General features: G+C 38.6%; 1 protein-coding gene across 1 annotated transcript in view; it reads left to right on the top strand.

The window, feature by feature from the left end:
* LOC114659393 (uncharacterized) overlaps window positions 1–21,607 on the top strand; it is a 73,869-nt gene that overhangs the window by 25,996 nt on the left and 26,266 nt on the right. Inside the window, exon 4 of the mRNA XM_051932458.1 lies at window positions 7,604–7,705. Within this exon, the coding sequence (XP_051788418.1) occupies window positions 7,604–7,705 (102 nt within the window). The remainder of the gene's footprint in view (window positions 1–7,603; window positions 7,706–21,607) is intronic.

The raw sequence follows: 21,607 nt of genomic DNA, 5'->3' as shown, positions 1-21,607 counted from the left end.
ACACCCAGGGAGTAGTAGTAGTGGTCACTCCCAGTGATGAAGGCCGGATGACTCGCCGGGGAAGGCAGCGGGAGTCAGGACTTGGGACGTGGTTTCCCCACCGTGAGAGCCCTGGTCGTTGGGGAATCTCAAGTCACTGTCAGGAGGAGCCTACTGGAGCCAGGGATTGGTGAGGCAATCCAAACAGCTGAAGCAGGCACAGATAAGGTCAGCTGCATGTAGGGCGACTCCCCTATTGAGAAGTCCAGATGGAAGAAGCATGGGAGCCACCAGATAGAAGACACCAGGCTTGTAATGTTTTTAATTGACTGCTTTCTGCATGGTTTTAACCTTGTTGTTTTAAAGATTTTTCAAATGGTTTTAACCTCCACTTTTTACTCTTGTTTTATGGATTATTTATTTAAGGCAGACTGTTTTGAATCACTGCACATTATTTAATTTGAAGCACTGCATTTATTTAATTTGGACTTTGTTCTGTTTTAATAAAAGCACTTGGCACTTTTATACACCATCCCCTTGTTCCATTGTTGTTGCCTCACTGCCTAGCTCATCAGTAGCATTTCCGACAGTGACAGGTTCAAGGGCTCCCGGACAGAAGATGGGAGCATGCATGAACCCGCATCGTCACAATCATCTGGAAGGCTCTATTAAACAATACAGATGTATGTACTTGTGTCATTACTCCCTGTGATAGATTCTGTTTATACCTCAATCTTGTTTAATGTTTCCAGTGATCAGAAAGAAATAACTAATAAATCACTAACAACAACAATAACACTGGCAAATTCTGTAATCTTGAAATGCATATGTTCACTTTGAATATTGTGGGAGCTGTCAGCAATATAACCAGAATCCACACTCTTCATGGAAAATCTAAAAGCTCCAGATTCTACTCTGAAGGCCATGCTCATGTTTTTCTTTGATAACGAAAAATGTGATTTTGTTCTATGTCAATGAACCACATACAAACAGTTCTTTCTCTAAAATACATAGACCTTTCTTTATCAATTGATTTTGTACGCAGACTTGAATTTTGCTGAAATTACTCAACAGGCAAACACGCATAGCATTTGTAGTTTCCTTTTGAAAGGCACACATATAAGAATAATTCCTTATATTTTCTTTAGTTCTTTTGCTACTGTTTAAATCATGGGTCTCCAGCCTTTTTTCCCCTGAGAGCTACTTCTTACAAAATGAAAATGGCTGAGAGCTCCTCATGTTTTCTAACGTTTATTCTCATACCTTATTTCAAACCAAACAAACTGAATAAGCTTGTTTTGCCTGAACATTTACAAAATCTTGGTGTCCACAGCTCACATTTTGCATTAAAACATCACAAAAATATTTAATTCACCTGCAAGTACATTTTGTATGTCTGTGTGTATTTTCTAGTGTATCTCACACTATTGAATTAAAACATGAATGCTATTAAAACAAAACAATGCGATTCCAAATACACAGATATTACCTATTCATTTGTCATTTTGCTACATGTCACTGTTTCACTTCACAGGAGTATTCACATGTCCAGTTGCATGTGTGATGTGTTTTTAGTTAGTCCGATGACTGGCACTGCATGGAGTCAACAAGAGAGGTGTATGGTGGAGTGTAGCCACTTAGGTTCACTCTTATGGAGTCATTTAAATGTTCATCTGTCAGTCTTGTTGTGAACTTTGATTTCATGACATTCATGCCAGAAAAGGCAGACTCACAGAGGTATGTAGACCCAAACAAAGCAGACATTTTCAGAGCTACTTGGTGAAGATTCTTATAGTTATCTGGCTCTACTAAGCTCCAGAAATGCTGAGAATAGTGTTGGGACTTTAACTGCACATTATTTTGAGGGTTTACTAATATATAATATATAAAATCCAACATCTGTCTGTCTGTATGTCTGTCCGCTTTTCATGAGAGAACTACTTAATGGATTTAGATTCGTTTTTTTTCTATAATTTGCTTGAACATTCTGGTTGATTTTGCGACTTCTCTCATTTTGCTATGTATCATAGTTCGCTTGTGGTACCGAATTATTTGCGTGAATCCGAGAAACACGCAGTGGGCCGAGGAGAGGGGCCTTCCTCACTCACTCGTCAGTTTTGGGGCGTGTTCCTTAACTCAGCTTAGCTAGCGAACGAGAGAACAATTGAGTTAAACTTTGTTTGATATTTTAAATAAAGTGTTACTTAGGTCTTGATGAGTTTGACACATTGAAAAGATAGATTGCAATTCAGATCGTGGATCGTAATTTTGTGTTAAAAGGATCGTGATATGATTTTTTGGAAAGATCGCCCACCCCTAATTTGACTAACGAAGTTTTCAAATTTATGTAGGATTCATTAACCCTTTGGCAATCTAGTTGGAAAAGGGTTGCGAGCTACCGGTAGCTTGCGAGCGACGTGTTTCAGACCCCTGGTTTAAATATATGTACAAAATTTCAGTCAAACCTCCAATTTGGCAGGTAAAACTTTACAAGTTGTCACCAATACCAGCATTGTTCTGGTTAGGCTGGAATAAAGCCAATAACATTAGCAAAGTCATTACCAAAAAAAGTCAAAAATACCAGAGCTTGATATGCAACCAAAATCTGCAGGCATTGTTTTTACTTCCTAAAAAAGATTTGTTGCTGACTAACACCATGAAAGTTGGCCACAATAACCACAATCTTGGACGCTAGGAATAATGAATAATGAACTTTACATAGGTTTTCATCAAGCCTTTCACTCTTGGATTTTGTTTTTTGCACATATTTTTGCACACATGCAAGTAATATCTAGGTAAGTCTATGGTTGTCACATCTGTACCATCCTATCCAGAGGAAAATATTTCCTGGAAAATTAATATTTCCCTTGATTGTCTGCTAGAGAATAGTTTTCTTTAAGGCCCTACAAGATTTTTTCAGTGTTTTTCAGTTGCAGATTTCATTTACATAATCTTGTAATTTGACATCCAACCAATCTTCACCTTGTCCCAACAAACTTAAACAGGTTTGAGTTTGTTTTTAGTTGTAGGGGGAGGCTCTGTGTATGTGAGTACTGACAACCAAAGAGTGCTCACCTGGAAGTACAATGCATGAAATGCAGCTGTGAGCACATTTTGTTTTATTTCCCCCAACAGAATGGAAAGTAATTCATACATATGTTTAAATCAGTTGCTTAATATAACTTTTATTACAATTCTGCATAGTGCTCATCTGGATAATTAAGAAACACAAAATTGTTCTTTACCAATTATTTTTAATAGCATTAAAAATATAAAGCAACAATTAAATTAATATGTAAAATAATAAATAACAATATAGAATCGATAAAAGGAATTTTCAATGAAAAAAGTTTCTCTGTATATTTCTCCCAATGAATAAAGATGGAATACAAATTTAAATATGATCCTTACAGATTAACAAATAAAATATACAGTACCTGAGCTCATTTCTACTTTGAGTTGTGCCAGCAGCCATTAAGTTGTGTATTATAGCACACTGTCACAGTTCTACTTTTCTATTTCATGTGTTTTGTGGACACAGCAGAGCATTTCTGCTAATGGGATGGCATGTTAAAAACCTTTGGTGAAGTAAGCTAAGCTGCCAGTTTAATAAAATATTACAGTAATAAGTCACAGTGTCTTTTTTTCCTTTCTTGTTACAAACATAAATCACTTTCGATAAATACATCCCAACAGTTTAATGGATGTTACAGAAGCAATCTTAAAGATGAAAGAATTAAATAAAGTTACAGCAAGATTTTGTTTATTGCACACTGCAAATCTGAGGTTGCCTATAAAATACTGCATCTACAACTTAAAATTGTACAATCGTATTTTCTGAATAGCCTGCGTGAAACAGCATACCTTGACAAAGATTTGGCTGTGTTGCTATCTGAACAAGGAGCTATAATGTAATTTAAATTCCTGCAACAAATCAATAAAAGGTAAATGTTGACAGCCCTTACTGAAAGTACATTAATAATTGGACATTAATTTTAATGTCATGAATTTCAAAAAGCATTAAATGTGGCATGAGAAATAGTTATGGATTTTCATTACTTATATAGTTTTGTGGCAGAAGAAACTTTTACAGTGGCTATCCTCCTCTAAATGATCTATTTCCAGGAAATACTGATTGTAGGAAATTTAGCTTCTTATGCTATCCATGGAGGTAGGCCGAGTCATACATGTTTGCAGTCCACTATTTCAGCTTTTATAGCTTCTTTTAAATAAAGAAAGAAAAGAGCTAGTAATTTTTTTGTTTCCCTAATGTTTTAACAGTTACAAACATACATTGGTCTAAGATTCTCATGTGTATGGAGACTTCAAAGAACCTTCCAGGAACATCACAACTTACTGTAATGCTCAGAGGTTTCAAAAAATGTAAAAGTCTGTTTAAATAAATGTAACTTTAAAAAGGTGCAAAGTCTTGTGCTACATGAAGGAAGAAAGAATTCAGATACCTCTAACAATGCAACACCTTCAAGTCTATACCTTTTGAAGTTTCTGGTTGTTTCAGGACGATAAATTAATATAAAGATTTGAAAAACATAACATATGATGTTTTTATTATATTTATTATATTATTAATTTATTATATTTATTAATTTATTATTTTATTGTATTATGTGACGCTGGAGAAAACATTACCTGCCTTCTCCCAGTATGTGGACTGTAACACCCAGGGAAATAAGACTATTGATTTACTGTATGCAAACGTTAAAGACGCATACAGCGCCACCCCGCTGCCTGCGCTTGGGAAAGCAGATCATAACCTGGTTCTGCTTCAGCCTCACTACAAACCAAAAGTGAGGGTCCTACCTACAACCACACGATCATTCAGGAAGTGGACCCCGGAGGCTGAGAAGGCTCTGAGAGAATGTTTTGGAACTACAGACTGAGATATCCTGCAGGGATCACATAGTGAGAACATTGAGGAAGTTGTTGACTGCACTACTGACTACATCAACTTCTGTATGGACATTGTAGTTCCAGTAAGAACTGTATGCTGCTATGCTAACAACAAGCCATGGATTACAAGTGACATCAAGGGCCTTTTGAACCAGAAGAAAAGGGCTTTTAAAGGCGGTGATCAGCATGAGCTCAAGCGCGTGCAGAAGGAACTCCGAGTCCAGCTCAGGGCGGCGAAGGAGCAGTACAGGAGAAAGCTGGAGCAGAAGTTGCAGAATAACAGCATGAAGGGAGTGTGGGATGGGATGAAGATCATCACTGGCTGCAGCTCGAAGCGGGGTACCACCATTGAGAGATACGTGAAGAGAGCAAACCAAATGAACAACTTCTTTAACAGGTTTGACCACCCTAACCCACTCTCACTCTCACCTCGGAGTACTGCACCCTCCACACATCCTTCTGCTGATACCAGCATAGGAGAGACATCCCCACCCATAATTACAACAGCGCAAGTGAGCAGAGAGCTGAGGAGACTTCATGCCAGCAAAGCAGCGGGTCCAGATGGAGTATCGCCATGACTGCTGAAGGTCTGTGCATCAGAGCTGGGGGGTCCTCAACAGCACATCTTCAACCTGAGCCTGGAACAGGGGAGAGTCCCGAGGCTTTGGAAAACATCTTGCATCACCCCAGTCCCAAAGGTATCACGTCCTAGTGAGCTGAATGACTTCCGGCCTGTTGCTCTGACATCACATGTGATGAAGACCATGGAGAGGCTGCTGTTTCACCACCTGAGGCCACAGGTTCAACACGCCCTCGACCCTCTGCAGTTTGCATATCAGGAGAAGGTGGGAGTGGAGGATGCCATCATCTATATGCTACATCGATCCCTCTCTCACTTGGACAGAGGCAGTGGTGCTGTAAGAATTATGTTTCTAGACTTCTCTAGCGCCTTCAACACAATCCAACCTCTGCTCCTTAGGGACAAGCTGACAGAGATGGGAGTAGATTCATACCTGGTGGCATGGATCGTGGACTATCTTAAAGACAGACCTCAGTATATGCATCTTGGAAACTGCACGTCAGACATTGTGGTCAGCAACACAGGAGCGCCATAAGGGACTGTACTTTCTCCGATCCTGTTCAGCCTATATACATCGGACTTCCAACACAACTCGGAGTCCTGCCACATGCAAAAGTTTGCTGATGACACTGCTATCGTGGGCTGCATCAGGAGTGGGCAGGATGAGGAGTATAGGGACCTAATCAATGACTTTGTTAAATGGTGCGACTCAAACCACCTACACCTGAACACCAGCAAAACCAAGGAGCTGGTGGTGGATTTTAGGAGGCCCAGACCCCTCATGGACCCTGTGATCATCGGAGGTGACTGTGTGCAGATGGTGCAGACCTATAAATACCTGGGAGTGCAGCTGGATGATAAATTAGACTGGACTGCCAATACTGATGCTCTGTGTAAGAAAGGACAGAGCCGGTTATACTTCCTTAGAAGGCTGGCGTCCTTCAACATCTGCAAGAAGATGCTGCAGATGTTCTATCAGACGGTTGTGGCGAGCGCCCTCTTCTACGCGGTGGTGTGCTGGGGAGGCAGCATTAAGAAAAAAGACGCCTCACGCCTGGACAAACTGGTGAGGAAGGCAGGCTCTATTGTTGGCATGGAGCTAGACAGTTTGACATCTGTGGCAGAGCGACAGGCGCTCAGCAGGCTCCTATCAATTATGGAAAATCCACTACATCCATTAAACAGTGTCATCTCTAGACAGAAGAGCAGCTTCAGCAACAGACTGCTGTCACTGTCCTGCTACACTGACAGACTGAGAAGATTGTTCCTCCCCCAAACTATGCGACTCTTCAATTCCACCCGGGGGGGGGTGGTAAACGTTAACAATATATAAAGTTATTGTCTGTTTTTACCTGCATTATTATCAATCTTTAATTTAATATTGTTTTTTTGTATCAGTAAGCTGCTACTAAAGTATGTGAATTTCCCCTTGGGATTAATAAAGTATCTATCTATCTATCTATCTATCTATCTATCTATCTATCTATCTATCTATCTATCTATCTATCTATCTATCTATCTATCTATCTATCTATCTATCTATCTATCTATCTATCTATCTATCTATCTATCTATTGAAATTACTGGCAATCCAGATATTTACAAAATATCTTTCTAGTAACACATTACCTCCCATGAGATTGTCAGCAATCTATAATGTTGGAAAATTATACAAAAATCCTTATGGTCTACTTAGTTAAGAACATAACATATAGTATGCTTAGATCTTGGGTCTGTGGGAAAGGTTGGGTAATTTGAAGACTGCAGAGAATTTCTTAAAACATCAAACCTAATCCAATTTTATCCTACGTAGAGTCCTTTGCATTATATAGTGGTCTGTGCATAGACTCTTTTAGACTTGGGAATTTTTTCCCTGGACATATCATATCACATATAATGATGCCTAATGTTTCATAAAACAAGTGACATTCAGTTCGTCCCGCAAAAGGCAAGTATTCCTTTGGTCAGGTCTGTTGGTTTTGTCATTTTATATCAATGCTGGTCTCAGTTTGTTATTCTGAAGAACTTTTTATACAAGGGGATTAAAGTTTTACATGAATAACATGACATTACTTAGGCTATACCATATGGTGAAACTGACAGTTTAATATTTTCACTAAATGTTTATTACAGAAGAAACTGTCCCTAGAGGGAGAGCAGGTCAGCCTCTGCCAGATTAAGGTTGAAATGAAGGCGACCAAAGACAAAGAGATGGAGCCAGAGTTTACACTTAAGGTGAGATTGTTACATCAGCATAAGCTGTGTACTAAGAGCTTGATCACTTTTAAGACTTTAATACAACAGTTCAAAGTGAGCTCCTTTTACTTTTTGTAGGTAGTATTTTATCCTGTTTCTCAGATTCAGCCGAAATTCATTCTTGATATTACATTGTTTTGCTTTTGCACCTTCTAGTTAAATGCTTTGAACAGTGATCTCATGCATGTCTTGTTCATACATCTAAAAAGCTCTAAAATGCCAGATATTATCTTGGTGTCTGAGCTATTAACCCTGACATGTTCTAACATCTTGGTATGGTGAATTGGTCTGCCTTATGCCATAAATATATTTACGCTAAGGTTGAAACTGTATTGAATGATACTGCATTAATGTTACCAAACCAGCATTATAGGCTAATATGTAACTGGCCTGCTTTTGCATTTGAACAGCTTCCCTACAAAATACTTCTCCTTTGGCTTTACATATTCTTCTGATAGCTATACTTAAGTTGTTTCACTGAAACAAAAAAGTAGAGAAAAAGAAAAGCTTGAAAGTAAGGTTTTATGTTTTAATATTGTGCTCCTGTAACTGAATGTCTATCTGGTTTGTGCTACATGTTTATGGAGCATGCTATACTGCATTTCAGTACCATGTTTACACTAATGACTAAAATTGATCAAATACTACCACATCAGACTCGTACACATATGGAGCACATTGCATGAAGTCGTATTTCATTAATATAACCAGCATTTTTACTGTGATCCTGTTTGTATCACCTTCTGTTAGAACCATTAAATGCAGATATTGTGACTATAGCAAGAGAGTCACAGAAGCTCATTTTTGGGAAACCGTGATCCACATAGCCACATGCCTCTTTTCTTCTGTTGCTAGGGAGTACTTAACTATGAGCATATGAAACCAGATCTGTTTGGCAGTATCTAAGATGAACCATTATCTTTGGAGATGACATTGAAAGAGCTGCGTTTCAGGAGAACACTATACTCATGCCTAATCTGAGAACAATTAGCAATCAAGTGTGTCAGAAAATAAAAGTGCTATTTGCACCTTGCATTAATCAGCCTAAATTGTGTTTTAAATAGCTGTTTTTCTTTTAATTGTGTTGACCTCTTCTTAACAGAGTACTGATGTTTTTTGGGGTAATAGTGGGTAGAAGTTTGAATAAAGAAAAAGATAAGTGAATGGGGCTATCAGAGTTCAATAAGCAAAGGCAGTGCCCAACATTTCAGGCAATTATCATTTCTCTCCAATTGGCAGCAATTTTTCACAATTTGGAATAATGTGTGACTATTATGGTTTGTGTTCGTAATTACAGCCCTTTAACTGATCGGTCAGAAGCAGGACACCACACAAAGAGCCCCTGCTGTGCTCAAGCAGTCTTTAATGTGTGTCAAGTGCCTTTTTAACTTTGTTTGTTTTTCTTTCCTTAAAGTAAAATGGAATAAAAACTATAACATTGGCTTTGCAGAACCAAAGCTCAAAGTACCTTGGTGAAATAACATCTGTGTGACTTTAGTTCTAGGAATAAATTAATTCCCTGATAGCAGAAAACTCTATCTTGCTTCTCTGTCATTTAAGTATCAGGTTGTACAGTGAAGTGGGCATATGGGCTGAGGACATCTGTTTATAGTCTGCAGTGTAACACTGACTATACACTGCTTAATCGTTAGACTTTTAGAAATACATTGTTAATATAACTTGCCTTCCAATGTAACTGAAGTCTTATTCAATAGAAGGATTGGATTTGGAAAATAATAATATTTAGAGGAGCATTGAATGTTGAATATTTTTATCAGACTTAAGGTATTCATCTGGGTATTTCTAAGCTATGTTGTATTAGGTCAGTATTAACTATGGTGATCCAACCTTTCCATACCCTTTGTACTTCTGCTTGTGACAGAAAGGAATAATGCTGTATGTGTATCCCTTTATCTAGAAGCACTCATATCTTTCACTTTCCCAGTGTATACTTTATATATGATTAATCCAGTCAAATAAAAACCAGTTGCTGTTCATTGCCAAAATAGCCAGTTGACAACAGAGGTGAAGAAAACAAAAACTCCAGTTAACAACATAAACCTTCAGGGGAGTGTCCAAGGTTGCTTTCAATAGACAAAGTCACAGTCAAAATCAGAAAAGGTCACAGTTATATAATCATCGACGAAATGACACGTTTATGAGCATTAAACAACCCAAGCATGCTGTACGTGTTCTGGGCAGTCTAATAGAAAGGTTGTATTCTTAGATTCCAAAACTGTCAGTATGTCTGTGTCAACGCTCATGGACGAGAATAATAGCCTTACAATGTAGCAGTAATAATGAAGTGCCACAGCAGGATATTGAGAAGAGAAACAGATTAGCGGACTATCCTTAAAAGGTCATAATGATTATCATGCTAGATTTGCACAAATGAGTAACAAACATAGAAGCAATATGAAAGCTAGTCAACAGCTGTAATCAAGCCTTGTCAGTCCAAAGAAGTGGAACGTCAGTCTGAATTTTGCTACTGTTACTGTTGGGCCATCCCTGACACAAGCAGGCAGATTAGTCCACAATTTTGTCACCCAGTAACTAAAAACTACATCTTCCACTGTTGTTTTATTAATCATTGGAATCTTTAGTAGAATAGCATCCTGAGATGAGGTTTCTATGCACTGATTATCTCAAATAAGTAAATAGGGTCTAGATCATTTAAAACTTATGTTTAACAAAAAGGATTTTGAAATTAGCTGTAGACTTTATTGGAAGCAAATATAAATACATAAGAATAGGACTGATGCAGTTGTACACCACAATTCTATTAGTGATTATTCCTCCAGCATTTTAAATATAATTAGTTATATGTAGAATGATTTCAACAACCCGTGAATAACAAATTGCAGTGCCCAGTTCTACTAGAAACAAATGCATGAATTAACATCACTATACTCCATAGTTATAAAACTGTTTTTCGATAGTGTTATGTTTTGTAAATGATTAGGTCTATTGAGTAAGAAGTGGCAAGTCTTCACTGCAGTCTATACTGTACAATTACCACTAATTAATAACATTACGTTTTTTATTCAAAGATCAGTAGTTATTGCTCATCCGAATGGTTTAGCTGTTGACACATTTAAAGAACACAGTAGCAGAAATGTCATTAAAAAGACGAATGTTATGGGATCTAATTATATCGCCCAGTAGCAGAATGCAAAGTGAAAGCAGTGATGGTCAAAGTACTGAGCCCTGAGAAAGACCATATTTAAATTCAGAACTTAGTGGTGAACTACTATCATCATACCTGGTATGCAATCATAAGAATAGTAAGTAATTGTGATATCATTTAGAAAAGGTATGTTTATTTTAAGAGAGATGGTCTTCACCTTAACTGGAGGGATTTTACATTTTTTTCCAAAATTTGGCAGCAAATACACAATTTAATGAGAAATAGGAATAAAAATGTTGTGTCACCAGGGATCCCTGTACTAGTAAGTGTATTTCTATTAAAACATAAAATCAAAACTTTTCTTGTAGTTTAAAATTCTGTTTTCTAAACATAAAATCAATAGGAATAAAGCTGCCTTACCTGATGATGTTATACTAAATACACTACCTAATTTCTCTCTCTTTACTGAACCCAAACTCAGAAACGTTTGTTTCCTTTAGTTGAAACAAAAGTTGAAGAGGTGACCTTGGGATAATTTTATGTCAGAAACTATATATTACTTATAAAAATCTATGTGATTTATCATTCATAAAGATGTTCACATTAAAACCTAAGCTAACAAAATTATAGTACAGGGTATTTGGAGTTCGCATGTTCTTTCCGTGTCTGTATGGATTTCCTCTATGTGCTTCAGTTTTCTCCCTCTGTCTAAAGATATAAAGGTTCTTACTAATGTATAATTTCTCCACGAAACTTGAGATTAAAAATTTTTCTCTGCCACCATTACAAACTACATGCAGGAAATCTATATATATAAAAATGGAATGGGTGGGTCGTCGGGTGGGCCTTTTTTTCATTCCGTCGTTTTTTCGATGTTTTGAAAATGTAGAATGATTATTTGATTTTTTTGTTTTTATTTGATCGTGTCTATGTAGCCGCCGTCGTAATAAAGTATCGCTAAAATCGTCATTTATCGTAATTTATTTTTGACGTATAACGTCGCCGTCGTCGAGGTCAGTGATACCAGTGCAAAAAATCTGCTTATGGTTGAAAGACACGCCCTACTCACTGGACAGTTAAAAACACCAATCAAACTAACGATGACATCAAGTATTACCCAATCAAAAGTAGGAAAGGAGGCATCTTCATAAAATGCGTGTGGGATGATTTGCATGAGACGCTGCTTTAAAAAAAAAAATGATAAAAAAAATACGGGATAAATCCCGTCCAGTATTGATTCAAAACGGGACGCGCAATTTCATTCTCAAACGCGGCACGATTCCGTATTTTAAAGGACGGGTGGCAACCCTACAGTGCCAGGTAACCACCCATACAATCACATTGTGATTCAGACTAGGAATGCAATGAATGTAATTACCCCGATCTACATACAAGGCGAAAGTCTTGCAACATTCAAAGATGATGGTTTGGGATAAGTACACCATACAACATAAAAGAGCTTATGAAGCCTTGAACCGAAAAAAGCAACATCTCAGAGATCGTAAAAAAAAAAATAGGAGCTAATGTCGTTTTACTCGCTGTAGATTTTAGTCAAACATTACCAGTTATTTCACGAGGGAGACCAGCAGATGAACTCAACGCGTGTTTAAAATCCATGCTTCTCCCACGCTCGGTTATATGTCGCGTGTTCTCGGGTAGGTGCACCAAAAAATTTATACATTTAAGCATGTAATGGGCAAACAAAAAATGAGGTATACCCGAAGGCACAGCAGTAGTACTTAATGTAACTTTACTTCTTAAATGTTAATGTTTTACTGTTTAATAATTTATACGCTTCTTATATGTTGTTCAAATTCTTTTATCAAAATACCACTGACAGCGCAATGCACGATAACATCGAGTGAATACACCATACGCATCCGCCCACGGCTGCCCTGCTGTGCGCAGATAGGACTTGATTGTACAATAAAATAAAATAAAGATAAAAAGACTAAAACAATCATCACCCATAAAGCGGGTAGTAGACGTGACGTACTATATGTGTACCACATTTCAAGTGTATAGGTGCAACGGTTTGCGAGCTACAGGTCATTTAAAATCCTGGACAGACACACAAATTGCCACGGTAGCAAATTACAGAAGAAGATTTTACTGTTTAATAATTTATATTTATATGAAACGAGCTGTATATACCCGGCGTTGCCCGGGGCAGAAGTAACGTAATCGGTCAAACACTTACATATATACCAAAGTAAACCTAATCGGTCAAACAGTTACATATATAAAAAAACCGAACCTAATCGGACAAACAGCTTCATATATACAGAAGCGAACCTAATCGGACAAACAGCTAATCTATATACATAACCAAACCTAATTGGTCAAACAGTTACATAAATACAAAAGCAAACCTAATCGATGAAACAGCTTCATATATACAGAAGCGAACCTAATTGGTCAAACAGTTATGCATGTGCAGAATAATTTTACAAAGATTATGCGTGTTAACAATCATTAAAAAGAAAAGATTGAGGAACTCTTCTTCTATATGTGATGAAGCTGGATGAAGCTGACTTGACGAAGACGTAGGTGGCATAGATTGGTTTTTCTAAAACAGAAGAAAAAAATGAGTATCTATTATTATTTTAAATTAGAATGAAAATGAGAACCTTGATTAGAGATAGATTATCCGTATTAAAATATGTGCATGAATAAACTTTTGCTAACTCTCTAGCAAAAGTTTATTCATACAAATTGGCATGGGATGGCTTTGTGAAAAAGTAAAAATTAGATAAAAATAAATTGACAATGCGTACTTCGATTTGACTGAGATTATCTGTAATGATGAAAAAAAAGTTTAGTATGTTTTTTTTTCCATACGGGAAGGATGTAAGACCTTACATAGGCACCCTTCAGCCCGTACTGAAGGGTAGTGTCAGATTCTTACTGACTAAAAAACACCCTTTTTATTCCACAGCTACCCCAAAAACCACTATTAGGCATTACTTTGGGGTGGCAGTAGTTTAGTTATGAAACAGCTGGGTCCTGAAAAAAATCTGTCTTATTAGTGGCTTCATCACATATAGAAGAACAGTTCCTCAATCTTTTCTTTTTAATGATTGTTAACACGCATAATGTTTGTAAAATCATTCTGCACATGCATAACTGTTTGACCAATTAGGTTCGCTTCTGTATATATGAAGCTGTTTGATCGATTAGGTTTGCTTTTGTATTTATGTAACTGTTTGACCAATTAGGTTTGCTTATGTATATAGATTAGCTGTTTGTCCGATTAGGTTCGCTTCTGTATATATGAAGCTGTTTGTCCGATTAGGTTCGGTTTTTTTATATATGTAACTGTTTGACCGATTAGGTTTACTTTGGTATATATGTGAGTGTTTGACCGATTACGGTACTTCTGCCCCGGGCAACGCCGGGTATATACAGCTCGTAAAATATATAAAACAAAAACATTTTTTGGGTGGAGTATTCCTTTAAGAAGATCAAAGTAATCATACAGAATTAGCTTCTGATACTCAAAAGACACTAAAATGCCAAAAGGCATTTATTGTTTGCAAACTTAACCTTTCTTCTTACCACCTTCAATCAAATGGTCAAATAGAAATTGTAAATAGTGATTTACAGATATTCTTGTGTTGTAGACATAAACTTAATTTAGGATGATTGGAATTCTATGTAACGCTTAGCTGAGATAGCCCCAAAATGTCCGTAAATCATTCTCCCACGAAAACACTCCCATTTGAATATTTCTGCTGCAATTGTGTATCATCTTTGGTGGTAACTCTGACCAAATGCATTCTGGTTCCATTCATAAGTCCATATCTGACTTTAAAGAAAGTGAGTCCAATCACTTAGAAATTGACTCTTCTCAGTTTTTCATAATTTTTTCGCATCTCACATTTGATACAAGTACATTCTAGTCCTTTTCATTTGGTTCATTGGAAGGGTTATAGGCCTGAGAAAATGTGTTGGATCCCTTCCCATGACATTCATACCCCTACACTCTTCTGTTCTTTTATTGTCTCTTTTTTAGGAAACCAGATAGGCATGTACAACCTATGCATCTTCAGGGAAGAATTCTGTTAAATTATGTGAATATTTTGATAAATGTTCCCTTATGTAATACATTTTTTATGGTCTTCTTTTAATTTTTCTTCAGCATCTCTATGTTATTCTGGACTTAGTTAGCTGAGATTTTGTCTGTGATTTTAGAGTAATAGTAAAAACCAATCTAGACTATGTGTTCCTTTGTAGAGTGTGTTCCTTTATGGTGTTCATTTTATTGTCCTGACTTGGCACTTGTGCGCTCAAAAATATGTTTTGTATAAAACTTGAGAGTTGCTCTTATACCTAGAAAGTTTTGCACTGTTTGGTGTTTAGCTAAGGGAGGAGATGCAAGTGTGGTTCAAAAGGTCTTTTCAGTTACCATCACAGAATTAATATTGGAGGAGACAGAATCATAAATCTCATTCCTATAGGTTTATTTTGGTGTGGTGTGGAAGAAAGGCAGGAGGGGGTCTGGTCATCTATGGGAATGAGGAATAATTTAAAAAGGAGCACATTACAGTTAAAACTAAAATTTCTAATCCAGACATCAAAATATTGGCTGTAGGAATTTGTACACATTATCTGCCTAGAAAACAAAATATTGGCTGTAGGGATTTGTACACAATATCTGCCTAGGAAATTACATTATATCCATCCATCCATTTTCCAACCCGCTGAATCCGAACACAGGGTCACGGGGGTCTGCTGGAGCCAATCCCAGCCAACACAGGGCAGAAGGCAGGAACCAATCCCGGGCAGGGTGCCAACCCACCGCAGGACACACACAAACACACCCACACACCAAGCACACACTAGGGCCAATTTAGAATCGCCAATCCACCTAACCAGCATGTCTGTGGACTGTGGGAGGAAACCGGAGCGCCCGGAGGAAACCCGCGCAGACACGGGGAGAACATGCAAACTCCATGCAGGGAGGACCCGGGAATCGAACCCAGGTCCCCAGATCTCCCAACTGCGAGGCAGCAGCGCTACCCACTGTGAAATTACATTATATAATCCTTATTAATGTTTATATTCATCCCTCTTCAAACAGGAACTTTACAAGTGAAATGAGTCACTCTGTTACCAACACAATTTAATAACGATCATTCTGATCCAACCTTGTGACTCTGAAAGGAACAATGACATTATGTGTCATTTTCCACTTGTGGAAACAACAAGTTGAACCTATTTTAATAAAAAGTTAATGATGCATTATACAGTATAGCCAAAAGTATGTGGATACTCCTCTGAATTATTGAACCATGGTGTTTTAGCTGCACCCACTTTTAACAGGTGTTCAAAATCAAGCACATAGCTATGCAATCTCTATAAATAAACATTGGCCATAAAGTGGATCATAGTGAAGAGCTCAGTGACTTTAAATGTGGGGCTATCATAGGATGCCACCTTTGTCACAAGTCAGTACATGAAATTTCTGCTGTGCTAGATCTAAACAGGCCAACTGTAAGTGTTATTAATGTGAAGTGGTCTAGCAGCAACAATAGCTCAGCCATGAAGTTGTGGACTCTGCGACTGCAGAGTGCAGAGCATACCATATACAAATCAACTATATTATGTTGCATTGCTCATAGCGGAATTCCAGACTGCCTCTAGAAACAACATCAGCATATATGTGTCCAGAACTTCATGAAATTTGGTTCCAAACAGATACACACAAGCCTAAGGTGTTGCCTCAATTGGTGAAGAGCATGCTACCTTTGGACTGTGGAGCAGTGGAAATGTGTTCTCTGGTTTGATGAAACACACTTCACTATCTGGCCATCTGTTGGAGAAATCTGGACTTGTTGGATGCCAGGAAAAACTACCTTCTGGACTGAATAGTGCCTACTGTAAAGTGTGGTTGAGGAGGGATAATGATTTCATGCTATTTTTCAGGTTCATTGGTTGCAGGGAATGGTACTGTTAATTCTGTAGCATAAAAAGATGTTTTAGATAATTGTGTGCTTCCAACTTTGTAGCAACAGTTTGTGGATGGCTCTTTTCTGATACAGTAGGAGTGTGTCCCTGTGCATAAAGACGTTGTTTGATGACTTTGGTTTGGTGGGCCTTGAGTGGCCTGTAAAGAGCCCTTATCACATTTCCAACTAGGGAATCCATTCCCGGATGGGTTTATCCATTCCCGGGAATTCGGGAATCCCACATTTCATTCCCGGGAATCCCGGGCTCCCGGGCATCTCACATGTGAACGGTTTTAGAACGACCGACACTTATTTTTAATAAAACTACTGCAATATGTTGACACAAATAAAAGACTAACCTTATATACAAGCAGTTCATGCTCATATAAGTACATGTATCTTTAGTTGCGGTAATAAGAGCATAGAAAGCACAATGTCCTCGCAGGTGGCGCAGTGGTAGTGCTGCTGCTTTGCAGTAAGGAGACTGTGAAAGATTGTGGGTTCGGTTCCTCCCTGTGTGGATAGTGCTTTGAGTACTGAGAAAAGCACTATATAAATGTAATTTATTATTATTATTAACGTGTCCATCGTGCGGTCGTCCAAGCAAGAGCGCACCTTCGTGCAGAAGTATGCCAGTAGCTGAGAAAGCATGCTCTGCCTCCACTGAAGTAGGCGGCACAATCATCAGATACTGATACACTTGTTCTAAACAACGCCCGCGCTTGCTGTTGCTCTGAAACACCGCCATTTCAGCTTTTACTGATGCATCCAGTTTCTTGTCATCATTCTGTGATGGCAAGTTTCTTAGCGCAGATAATGCGGATGCAACAGACTGATGCATTGCAATTTCAAGTTGCTGTTCAAAACTGTTGTATGATGAAGTGCAAGCTGCAGCAATGGCGCCACCTTAATTATTTTCAACTATAACTCTGTTATTTCTTGATCGATTTTTACACTTTTACACGCTATATATGCAAGCTTGGCCATTCCCGTTTTCCCAGGAATTACAGCAGTTTCATTCATGGGAATGCGGGAATTAAAAATGTCCGGGAATCCTGGGCTCCATTGGATTCCCTATTTCCAACTGAATACCACTGGGATGAATTAAAATGCCGATTGTGAGCCAGGTCTTCTCGTCCAACATCAGTAACTTACCTCACAAGTGCTCTTTTGGCTAAATGGACAGAAATTCCCACAGTCAAACTCCAAAATCTTGTGGATGGCTTTCCCAAATGAGTGGATGCTGTTATATCTGCAAGAGAGGAACAACTCCTTATTAATACCCATGGTTTTGGAATGGAATGTCCAATAAGCTAATATATGTGTGATTGTCAGGTATCCTCAAACATTTGTCCATATAGTGTAACTTTAAATGTCAACTATTGACGCCATCGCGAAGATATCATCCCAATCTAACTCCCACCTAAAAGTCTCTTATTTGATGACCACATATTGCCACTACAATAGTGAGGAAGTTGACCCTGGTGGCTGAAATGGCTTTAATAGATTTTCCTTCACTCCCACTGATACAACCATCTTACAATGACCAGGCCCCCCACCATCTCTACTGCATCAACAGTTCCTACCACTTCAACTAGTATAGCCAGTTATGAGTCCTCTTGTGATGATTAGTATGGGGTGTCTATAATGGATCATCAAGTGAGGAAACAACTGAAGAGGCTTCATAAGGGGAAATCTGGGGACCAAATGGGGTTAATAGATGCACTTCAGATTTTTGTGCATGTCTGTGTTGCACATTGATTACCATTTGTATCATATTCAGTCCTTCCTTCATCATTCTGGCACTCATGTCACCAGCCTGTCCTTGAAATACACTACTTTGGATGCATCTACATTGCCCCATAGTTACAAAATATTCTAGCGCTCTGCAGGAATACCCAGGGGTGTGCCTGTATGTCTGATGCCATTTTCACCACACTACTTGGGTGCTTTAACTTTAAGCCACCTTTAAGGCTCCTGAAAGCACTTCTGCTGTGGAAAATACCAAGTAATGTTCCAGTTACAAAGAAGGCTGGCAACTCTTCAAATAATGACTGCAGACCAGTGGCCCTTGTGTCCTGTGTCATAAAGTTCTTCAAAAGCATAGTCCTGGATCCACTCCAGGTTGTTTTTCAAAGAAAGATTGGAGTGGATGATGCAATTTTGTATTTGTTCCACAAAGCTAAATCCCATCTGGGCCAAGCTGACACCACTGTGAGGATTTTGTTTTTTGATTTGTTACATGCTTTCAATACTGTTTAGCCATCCTTGTTACACAGCAAGTTTAGGCATATGCAGGTAGATGAGTCTATGGTGTCCTCAATAATGACTTATCTGTGTAGCAGACTGCATTTTGTGAGACTCAAGGACTGTGTTTCTGTAACAGATGTGAGCAACACTGGATCACCAAAAGAAATAGTCCTGTCTATTCTGTTTAGCCTGCACACCACAGTATATACATTTAACACCAGGTCATATTGCTTGCAGAAATTCTTAGACGATTCTGCACTAATAGGGTGTATTGATAAGATGGATGAGACAGGGTATAGGAGTCAGGTGGAGGACTTTGTTTCTTGGTGCAAATAGAATTATTTTTGACTTAACTTCAGCAAAACCAATGAACTGATTATTGACTTTTGCCAGACCCAAAGGTTTGTAAACCAGTGTACTGTTCAGGAAGTAGAGGTGGAGGTAGTAAACCTCTACTAGTACTTGGGGATACACATCAATGACTAATGTAGTAATAGAGGAAATGTATAAGAAATGGTAGAGCAAACAGTTTTTTTTTCTTTACATGTTCTATAACTCTGGCATAGTCAGTGTAGTCTACATAATGTGTTTCCAAACCACCAGTCTGTGGACTGATACTGGTCTGTAGGATATTTTGTGGTAATTCCTAGGTCCTGTGTTTTAACCAATGTGAACTGTTTTCCAATAACATTTAATGTGAAAAATTACAACATGTTGTGTGTGGATTGTCGAAACTCCAAAGTGGAGCACTTTCCAATCAAAGGTGAGTAAATCTGTATAAGCAAAACTCAAAGGAAGAGCCACACCTCCAATATAATGTTAGTAAATCTGGTCAATTAAAACTCTAGGAAAACCCACATGTCTGATTTAAAATGAGTAAATCTCGACAATAGAAACTCCAAGGAGGGCCCACAGTCCCGATCTATTGTTAGTAAATCTGGAAAATACAAAATATCCACTCTAACAAGAGATTGCACTAGCAGTAGTTGGACAAATTATGATATAGAGTAAATAAGTTTATTATATTTTCCACCTCCCAGTCCATAAAAGGTTTTCTCAGTATTCTGCTGGTCCATATGTCAAAAAGGCTGGTCTCCATCACTCCAAGAGAGACCCACTGAATCAACAATTTGATTAATAAGGTAGGCTTAGATATAGGATGTACTACCAAGCTGCTGGAACCAGTGGTGGAGGAATGAGTCAAGACAAAATTGATGGTCATTATAAGCAATGCTGTACATTGTGGCGGACAGCCGGGTCCCATGCCCAGCAGGGACGCCCCTGCTGCATCTGTTCCGGGGGAACAACCATGGGCAGCTCAATACCTCCCCCGGGACGCTTAGTGGCAGCCTCCCTGGTAGACAGTGATCCCCCAACCTGTCGCATGGCTCCATGGGAGATGGAGTCCTCCACAGCCTGGTTGGGGGCTTGGATGGCCGCTAGGGGGAGCTGCATGGAATCAGCAGCCTGGCTGGAAAAATCTTCAGCCCCACCCGGAAGTGCAATTAGGTCCAGTGGTCAAGCACCTGGAATGCTTCCGGGTGGGATATAAAAGGGCCAGCCACCACCACTCAGGAGCGAGAGTCGGGAGGAGGAAGACTAAGCATGAGGAGGAGTGGTGGTAAAGGCAGAACGGATTGTTGGCGGTGTGTTTATAAGTGCTTTATGGATTGAGTATTGCCTGTGGGTCACGGGGAAGACGTGCGCCCACAGGTGAAGAAAAATAAACTCTCTTGTTGTTTCATACGTGCCTCTGTGTCCATCTGTGTCGGGTCAGGCACCTATATAGTGCCTTGTTACAACATCCACTGTATTAAACACTGTAAGTGAATTCTTTTAGCCACAGAATTATTCAGCAGAATTATGTTAAGAGTAGTACTGAGGCTCTTTCATCCCAATGCTAATATGTCTTTATTATGCCTCACTGTTATGAAGCTCTCTTTTTTGTAGTTGGTTCTTGGTTTTGGGAGGATTATTATTGTTATTGTCTGTTATAGTCTACCTGAAACTAGTGGTAATTACTGACCTTCCTAGAAGTGGTGTCATTTTTCCAACACCAAAACCAGTGCCAGGCAGTTTTACTCCAAAGTAGAGTAATCATATTGCTACTTATTACCTTTTGACACCCTTGTGATGAGTGCCTAAATGTAAGAGTTGTTGCAGGCAGATAACGGTATGACATGGCAGGAGCAAGACCTAGGGGAGAAAGGATAGCATGTGTTCGCCATGATGATTCACAAGGTCATAGATGCCAATGATGAAACTGACGTAATTGAACCCTCTGGAGAGATTAGTAGACATACCTTCTGCCTCATATCTTCTGATTTGGAGGAGAAGAATGCAGTAAAGGTCTGCGTTGCACAGAGTTTTTGATACCACTCAAAAAAACGTTTTTTCCTTTTTCTGGCCACTCCCAACAAAATTCCATCCAGTTTCTGCCTACTTCCGCAAAAAGTTCAATTCTGCTCTGACTACATTCTTGTTTCCCCTCCAAAGGTACTAGAATTGGGCATATAGCCAAAGTGGATTCATGACAAGAAAAAACTTAAACAG

The sequence above is a fragment of the Erpetoichthys calabaricus genome, chromosome 10 (genome assembly GCF_900747795.2).
Source record: "Erpetoichthys calabaricus chromosome 10, fErpCal1.3, whole genome shotgun sequence".
Classification (NCBI taxonomy): domain Eukaryota; kingdom Metazoa; phylum Chordata; class Cladistia; order Polypteriformes; family Polypteridae; genus Erpetoichthys; species Erpetoichthys calabaricus.
The sequence above is the reverse complement of the archived record's forward strand: the minus strand, read 5'-3'. Positions and strand labels throughout refer to the sequence as shown.